At 32.8% G+C, this 9229-nt stretch overlaps 2 protein-coding genes across 5 annotated transcripts; both read left to right on the forward strand.

Moving 5' to 3' along the window:
* Positions 1-326: 326 nt before the first annotated feature.
* On the forward strand, positions 327-5627 carry LOC104265713. 4 transcript variants are annotated; one of them, XM_018816608.2, is made up of 16 exons: positions 417-477; positions 543-930; positions 1050-1238; positions 1688-2014; positions 2177-2365; positions 2818-2948; positions 3001-3142; positions 3419-3565; positions 3619-3695; positions 3753-3993; positions 4199-4220; positions 4643-4668; positions 4801-4853; positions 4928-4991; positions 5053-5096; positions 5154-5627. In XM_018816608.2, exons 1-16 carry the CDS (start codon positions 469-471, stop codon positions 5253-5255), a joined length of 2151 nt encoding a protein of 716 aa, XP_018672153.1. In that variant the 5' UTR covers positions 417-468; the 3' UTR covers positions 5256-5627. The 4 variants fall into 4 exon arrangements, with proteins under 4 accessions (XP_026695346.1, XP_026695348.1, XP_026695347.1 ...); XM_026839545.1 differs by having other exon boundaries at positions 327-930; XM_026839547.1 differs by lacking the exons at positions 1688-2014; positions 2177-2365 and having other exon boundaries at positions 332-930.
* Positions 5628-5937: 310 nt separating this feature from the next.
* On the forward strand, positions 5938-8882 carry LOC113475411. The gene is made up of 5 exons (XM_026839548.1): positions 5938-6206; positions 6284-6670; positions 6897-7085; positions 8411-8541; positions 8594-8882. Exons 1-5 carry the CDS (start codon positions 6146-6148, stop codon positions 8777-8779), a joined length of 954 nt encoding a protein of 317 aa, XP_026695349.1. The 5' UTR covers positions 5938-6145; the 3' UTR covers positions 8780-8882.
* The last annotated feature ends 347 nt before the right edge of the window (positions 8883-9229 follow it).

Consider the following 9229-nt stretch of genomic DNA (forward strand, 5'->3'; position numbering starts at 1 on the left):
ACAGTGGTTGTTTTACTGTCATTATTACTTTATATTTTACTTAACTAGGTTTTACCATTGTCTGGTGCCGTGGCAAATTGGTTAGCGCACCTGCCTTTAACCATTGTTAATAGGTTCAAAGCTCTTCGGTGCTATCATTATGGGTATGTGTGTCCTTGTGCAAGACACTTAACGACATTTGCTCGATGTCAGCATACTATTAGTAGAGTCAAAGTTAGTTAGAATTCGCCTGACTATTTTATTCACAATAACCAACAGTTAAGGGAGTTTTTCCATAACGAAAGAGGTAAATACGCAAATATTTTTTTAAAAACTGTTGAAGATTTTTTGCGCCCAGAAAAGTTGTTTCGATTTCTTAAGTAATCAATTTATTATCATCTTTTTTTTCCAGTTAAAAATACTTGCTTTGTATATTTTATCAGAAAATGAATATCCAAATATTAATGTTGGTAATATTTGGAAGCTTATATGTTCAAGGTAATTACATTCGATTAAGATGCCTAGTTAATGAAAATGTATTTAATTTAAATTATATATTCCAGCTTCTCCCAACTTGTTCCAACCCAACAGTCACCCCATCAAGAAATACATGGGCACTTGATTATACTGGGCAGTTGTACTTGGTATATTTCTGTCCATCTGTACAAACAAATGATCTTACATGGTCTTTCCAAGATTTATTGGGTGCAGATATTGCCGTATTTACATTCCCATCAAGCCTTGGCTCAAACCCATGTCAACCAGCAATTCATGTACCAGGTTACAGTGCAACTTGCCAATATAACAACACAGGAATTCCTGCTGGTGTTGTAGGTTGTTACACAACAACATTCAGTGTTACCAACAAATTAACTTCTTCTTTCAATCAATCAACGTTGCAGCTAGTTCATGGTGTTTCAAGTTGCTTTGCTCAGAATATTTTACTTCAAGGTTTGAAATTTGTAAATTATTTGAAGATTTTGTTATTTTGCTTTTACTTGATGAGAATGAAGTAAAAGTAATGTGCCGTATATATGAGTATATTGATATGTAATAAGTTGTAATAACAGCTTGTTCATCTCCAACATCCAACAATGTTCCAGTCAACCCATCAAGTGGTGTCTACAACACTCAAGCTAACTTCAGCTGTCCCCAGGACTCAACTTTATTTAACATGGATGGAACAACTGGAAACACTGCAACCAAATGCCTTGCTACAGCAGAGTGGGAGAATGAAAAGATAGTTCAATGTTGGTCAGGTGGGTTTAGATTATTAAAGTAAGTATGTTGGCCCAGCAGAAATTTATTATACGGGTAAGTAGAGTATTTTTCGGTCAGTTCTTTTAAGTGTATTGTGTTACAATTAATTTATTTCGAGGTCTGATCTAATATTTGTTTAATTCTCCAAATTAAAATTTAGTATTGTAATATTGATTGCACATAATGTGAATAAAGGTGGGCTTGTTAATTATAAAACCATGCTTTAAAATCTAATTGTTTATGTTTAATAATCTATGAAAATTGTAGTTTGTTTACTTTATACTATTGGTATAGTTAAACTTACAAGCCAATTAAATCATTTGATTTCATATGCTGGATTTGAAATGAAAATTCAGCAGGAGAAAAGTAATATTTGTATTGTTTAAAAATGTCAATTACATTTTGTGCTAATTGTATTGAAATATTTTAAACAATATTTTATTAACAGCCAATCCAACCCTCAATCTACCATCACCTGGTAATACTGCAACAAGAGCACTTGGTATAACCAACCTTACAATATCTACAACAATATCAACAACACTGTATAATACATGTGCATGGAGTTATAGAAACAACAAAAGTTTGATATTTTACGCCAAAAACTTTGGTCGATGCTTGACACCCAGCAATGCTGAAGTGGCAGTTACTTGTACAGACAATGGTGGGACTGTGACATCACAACTACGATTCATTCAAGCTATCAATGCTAGTTTCAACGTAACTGTTGACTGCGACATAACAACAGTTTCATTTCTTACTGTGATTATACAAGGTGAAGTACATATATTTTGCTTCACTGTGGGTTTATATAGTAACATATATTTTCAAGTGTAATTCGGTAGTCATACCGTTAGACTTGGTAAGAGTGTTAAATATTTACTAATATAAATCTAAAACTCAAAGATGTTGGTAATATTGTTCTGTTTATATACAGCTTGTTCATCTCCAACACCCAGCAATGTTCCAGTCAACCCATCAAGTGGTGTCTACAACACGCAAGCTAACTTCCAGTGTTCCCATGGCTCAACTTTATTTTATGTAAATGGAACAACTGGAAACAATGCAACCAAATGTCTTGCTACAGCAGAGTGGGAGAATGAAAAGATAGTTCAATGTTGGTCAGGTGGGTGATTTGTTTTGTATAGTATTGCTGCTGATGGATTAATTTGTGCACAGGAAAGTAGAGAATATGTTTTGTAATGCTTCGCTATGCATTTCTTTTTAGTGCATTGTGTCATAATTAATTTATACTGAGTCTAGATGTGTTATTTGTTTCATCATCCGATCAAAATGTTAGTATTTTCATATTGTTTGCATTTAATTTAAGTTTATATCTGCACTTATATACTTGAATGTTCTGCAATGTTTAACTTCAAATGTTTTACACCAAACTTCATTCTGAAGAACTTAAACAACCTTCTCCAACTGTATTATGTTCAACCTTTAAAATAAGTAATTGAAGTATGTTTATATGCAAGTACCTGGATTACCGATAAACTTTTATTACTGGTTCCTGCTTTATTAATTGCCTCTTTTTGGTCATTGCCTCCCCTTATTAGAATAAACATTTCACAGCACCAACTGCTACATTGATTGGCAACAATACCATTTGTGCTGGAAACATTGCTACATTCCAATGTAATGCAACTGGGGGTGTCCCTTCTTTGGATAGAGTTGAAATTTATTTCAATAATCCAAACCAAACGGTAAAGTTAAAGTAAAATATTAAATTAGTATTTATATAATTGTTTCTACCAGTTGGTTGGAAACACATGGACAAGCAATCCACTGAGTAGTTCAAACAATGGAGATATAGTGGAATGTAGAGCTATAAATAGCTACACTGCCATGCAGGAATATGCAAACTTGGGAAGAGACAGCAAGACATTGATTATACACTGTGAGTCGTAATCATATGAAATTACCGTTTTCCATATTGTTGTCTAACTTTACTTTAAATCTTAAAATAATTTTGTTAAAGTTTTTTTGTCAACTATATTTGATGGGCCAATTGATTTATTATATATAATGGTTGCTATTGCTCACCATTTGCACCACCTGCTGCCTTGTGGTTGGTGAACTTAGTGCGTTTGCCTTAAGACATGAAATGTTATATTCATTTATTTACTTGTATGTTTTATTTGTTGTTTATTCAATAAATGTTTTACATCTCCAGATGCAGCCGAAGGATTTGCAGTGAATGATGGTACAACCAGCCACAGTAACATATGTACATGGTATATTGCCCCACCTGGTCCAAGATCATGTACCATCACATTCTCACTTAACCCAACTACTTATACAACCACTTTAATAAAGGATGGTATGTCTCCCATAAACCTCTGCTTTACAAAATATAAACCACTCTGTATTTAGGAGCCATGGTAACGAATGATGCAATTAATCAGCCGCAAACATCAACATCACAAACTTTTGTTTTTACTCGAAACCAGGTTTGAAATTGTTAAAAACAAATTGTAATTCAGCTTAGATGTTTCTATTCATTGCAGCCGTCATTCAATGATAGTGGGAATTATACATTGAGAATCAACAACGGAATGTTTGAAAATACTTTCACTTTTAATATATTAGTGATAAATGAAGTGCAACCTACACCAACACCACCCATCCCACAACCAGATAACTTGGGTGTTATAATCGGAGCTGCAGTTGGTGGGGTGGTGGCTTTTATATTGATCATCATTCTTGTGGTTTATTGCTTAAGACAGCAAAACAATAAACAACACAAAGGTGAGAATGTCTATATTTTAATACAACATGTATTAATTAATTATTGGTTAAATTTAATCCATAGTGGGGAAATTTCATGCTAGAATGTCAGTTTTTTGAATATGTAAAGTATATAAATATATGATTGTCTCTTTATAGAAGAATTTTTACATTTACCTCTTCATAGATAAGTTAAAATTATATTGACCATGTGTTTTTCTTGCAGATAAAGAAGTTACAGGAAGAAGGTAAACAACAGTTTATCTCATGCAATATATACAATAACAAAATAATTAATTGAATGAATGAATGAATCTAACTTACATTATACTCGCGTGGCCAGAAAACGACAGTCGTTATCACACTGGTTTAACACCTCGTGCCAGCTTACGATTTACCATGTATGTTACTTTGTGGGTGATCATTTTTTTTATTAATTTTTTTTATGTATGGCTGATAATTTGGACAATCCATTAGTGACCACTGGGTTGGAGCAATTGTCGTTAAGTGTCTTGCCCAAGGACACATATGCTTATAATGGTAGCAGCGCTGAGCCTTGAACCTATCATTTCTGGGTTACAGGCAGGCAAGATAACCACTATGCCACGGTGCCGGACGAATTTTTTTTCAACTTTACGGTTATTTTTAAAATATTGACTTTAATTTGCAGCAACATTGGAATGGAAGCAGAGCATGGTAAGGATGTACATTGCAGAATTTGTTATTCAAGTATACCACATTGTTCTTTATTATTCGAGTAAATATAAGTTTCAAATAACCATGTTTACTACATTTTTATATTTATTGTTATATTGTTTATATTTTCAGGTTACTATGAAATAGCTGATCGATCACCATATCAAAACGAACAAGTAACTAATGTGAGTAAATAAATTTTGATCATTGTTTTCTTATAATACTGATGTATTTAAATTAATTGTGATTTTTCTATTAGAACATTCCTGCAACACAATCAACAAATTATGAAAACCTGAAGGACAATGTCAATGTAACAAGAGGTAAGATTTAATTTAATTTTCTTCAATGTTTTCTTTGATTTAAACATTTATTTTGATGCAGATGAGCAAGGTTATGCTGATATACAAAGTGTGGGGCCAAGAGTTGTAAGTTATCCCAATATATTTAACCATATGATTAAGTTATTTAAATATGTTCATCAGGTAACAACACCAAACGAAGGATACGAAACCTTTATTGGAAGGAAATACGAAAATATGTCGCGCAATCAACAAAATGAAAGCGGATATGAACATATGGCTTGACAATTTTAAACCATAAGAGCTAGGTCATTCTTTTTTAAAGAGATCTTAGCCATTTCACATTTCATAGTGTTTGTGTGCACATTAAATCTTTTATCTCAACAGTTAGGTTTATAGTTCTGTTGGTTGTCAGTTTCAACAATAAAAAACAGGATGTAAGAAATCATATATATATATATACATAAATTTATTTTTATATCAATTTTACGTATATGTTCAATATTAAAGTCTTGAGTTTTTTCTAATATTTAAAACCTGTTGTATTCTTATTATGATGTTGTATTTATTTATTGGATATTTGTAGACCCAAAGTATAAATATTTTCAAGTGCATTTTACATGTCTTTGCTTCGATAATATATGTGGCTTTCACAACCCCTTCTTTGAGTGAGTGATTATAATACCTAAGTGAAACTAGGTGCGCCTTTATACATACATATTGATGTATGTGTGGTTACACTTGTAATATGTGTATAATGAAGCTTTATTAATCATTGATGTAAAGCTTTCGATTTATGTTGAAGTACAAATATCTTACTATGAACTAGGCCAGTGTATGTATAACTCTCTTGACTTTAACTGTTGAAGATTAGATTTGTTAAAGCAAGTTAAACATAATAAATTAGATCAACACTTCCATTATGTCAAATTATATGACTCAGTAAATATTAACTCTTGTAGAAACAAGGAAGTAATGTAGGAGTAGTGTGAGTAATACATGCTATGCTTAGTAGTAGTTTAATCATTGGTAGTTGGTAATTGTTACATTAGAAAGTCGTGCATTATGAGTTGATATGAGGGAGAGAATCAAATTTGCTTAATAGTGCATTTTTATTTAAACAGGATTGTGCTATCATTTTTGCAGTTAAAGTGTAGATTCTGTACACAATTACAATGAGCTACCAAACAATAATGTTTTTAATGCTGGTGATATTTGGAAGCTTGTGTGCTACAGGTAATAACTTCTGAGTAATATATAGTGTTTATGGAAGTGTATATTAACAATGTATTTAATTTAAATTATATTTCCAGCTTTTTCAACTTGTTCCAACCCAACAGTCACCCCATCAAGAATTACATGGGCACTTGATTATACTGGGCTGTTGTACTCAGGATATTTCTGTGTGACTGTACAAGCAAATGATCTTACATGGTCTTTCGAAGATTCGTCAGTGGCAAATATTGCTGTGTTCACATTCCCATCAGGACTCGGCACAAACCCATGCCAACCATCAACCCCTGTACCAGGTTACAATGCAACTTGCCAATACAATACCGCAGGGATTCCTGCTGGTATTTTAGGTTGCTATACCACAACGTTCAGTGTTGGCAACAAATTAACTTCTTCTTTCAATCAATCAACATTGAAGCTAGCTCACGGTGTTTCAAGTTGCTTTGCTCAGAACATTTCACTTCAAGGTTTGAAATTTGTAATTCATTTAAAGATTATATGAACTGCTTTTTGGACACAAAAACATTTATTTTGGTTTTATTAATAGATATGAGTAAAGTAAAAGTAATGTGCCGTGAACATGAATATATTGATATCATATAAAGTTATTTAACACAGAAAGTCTATTTCAAACACAAATTGAATATTATAAAATATGCGAATACAATGATAATGACCAACCACCCATTACAGCTTGTTCATCTCCAACTCCCAACACTGTTCTAGTCAACCCATCAAGTGGTGTCTACCACACTCAAGCTAACTTCCAGTGTTCCCATGGTTCAACTTTATTTAATATGGATGGAACAACTGGAAACACTGCAACCAAATGCCTTGCTACAGCAGAGTGGGAAAATGAAAAGATAGTTCAATGTTGGTCAGGTAAGTGGTCTGTGGTGTATTTTATATTGATGGTCCTGCTTTACAATACCTACATTTTATGTTGCTTGTAAAATCATAAGTGATGTCACACTTCACCCTAAAAGGCTCCACACACATATAGCGTTTCGCGTAGGCCGTTCCTCTTGCGACACTGACGGTAGTGATAGACAATTCTGTTTAACTGTTGCGGACACCCATGCACACACGGTCTGTTGCCGCACTTACTAATGCAATAGTTTCATTACTTTCTCGAAACAAATAACCAGCTTTATTTTAAGATTATGACATAGAACAGCATAGAAAAAAACTACAGTCACAAACTTTTCATCATCATTTGTTTTATTGTAGTTCAAAATGATGTTCATTTAATATAACTGTTACTGTAACAGTAAATACATATTGATTGATTCGAATATATGATGAACCTTTCATACCAGAACCAATGGCAATTGCAGTGATTGTGTTTTCATCAAGGAGTGTTTTGAAGTATAGACTGGCTAATTCTTAATTTTTTTTATTTTTTAATTTCTTGATTGAAATCAAACAAATCATAATATATATGTATTTATAAATTTTAGACAAAATTTCCAGATTTAAAATCACATTTTTATTAAGTAATTAACGACTACTTCACTATTCTGTTACTTCTGCTACCAGGCATAGTATAAACAATATATCAGTGGCTCATCTGGTATAAAAACGTAGTGTATATCCAACGTTTTGTCTGCCATACGGCGAGACTTCATCAGGGAATGAAACGCAACAGTAACAAGCAAGCGAAAAGCAGAAAAGGGTGGGAAAAGGGTGATATTAGCGTGATAAGGGCACTGTAAAGAGGAGATAGATTACTTCATTGTTTGATCAAAAGTGGTAAATCAATATGTACCACAAACTTTAATTCAATGATTGTACATTCTGAAATATTTCCAATCAAACATTTTTATAAACCAAAGTGTATCGCCCACTAAGCGAGTAATTAACAATTAATTTTATGTTTGCTTAAAAGCGCTAAATCCAAAATGTACTTTAAATTTTAATTAATTGATTCCACTTAAAGAAAAATTTCCAACCAAGTCTTATAATATATAAACCATAGTGTATAAAATCGTCCAATCAATGAGCAATTAAAGATTATAATGCTTTCAGGGCCATATATAAAAAAATTTAAAAAACAAATAATCACCCACAAAGTAACATACAGGGTAACTCATCTGCTGGCATGAGGTGTATGAACACCCGCGTTATAACGGCTGTCGTTTTCTGGCCATGCAAGGATAAAGTAAGTTACATTCATTCATTCACTTGCAATATGTTTATTTTATCAGCACCAACTGCTACATTGATTGGCAACAATACCATTTGTGCTGGAAACATTGCTACATTCCAATGTACTGCATCTGGGGGTGTCCCTTCTTTGGACAGAGTTGAAATTTATTTCAATAATCAAAAACAAATGGTAAAGTTGGAGTAAAATATTAAGCTGTTGTTTATTTAATTGTTTCTACCAGTTGGTTGGAAACACATGGACAAGCAATCCACTGAGTAGTTCAAACAATGGAGATATAGTGCAATGTAGAGCTATAAATAGCTACACTGCCATGCAGGAATATACAAACTTGGGAAGAGACAGCAAGACATTAATTGTTCATTGTAAGCACAAAATATTTCAGTGTCTGTATTCTATATGCCTGTGATTCTGTGAACAAATGGTTTTACTAACACAACCAATGGCATTAGCTGTACTTTCACATCACGCTAAACTCTTGGTATTTTAGAACAGAATCAGGGAGTCTTATTTTATTCCTAAACCCAAAAATATGCTATTGAGTATTGACACACTTTTATAAAAAAAAAATCTTTTCATGTTTCAACAAAGTTTCTTAGTTTCAAGTTTAGTTTCATTTCTTCTTAAAATGGTAGGCCTAAATCTACTTTCTATCTGTGTAGAAAGTTATTTGCTGAACGTAAGTGACATTGCATAAAATTATTATATCATTGAAATTGGGAAAGTAACTCTGTCAAATAAATTAGTTTTTTAGTTAGTTATCATCTCAACTAGTCGTAATTGGCAATATAATTCGTCCGGCGCCGTGGCGTAGTGGTTAGCGCGCCTGCCTCTACCCAGAGGTAATAGTTCAGCTCGT

The sequence above is a fragment of the Ciona intestinalis genome, unplaced genomic scaffold (assembly GCF_000224145.3).
Source record: "Ciona intestinalis unplaced genomic scaffold, KH HT000386.1, whole genome shotgun sequence".
NCBI lineage: Eukaryota > Metazoa > Chordata > Ascidiacea > Phlebobranchia > Cionidae > Ciona > Ciona intestinalis.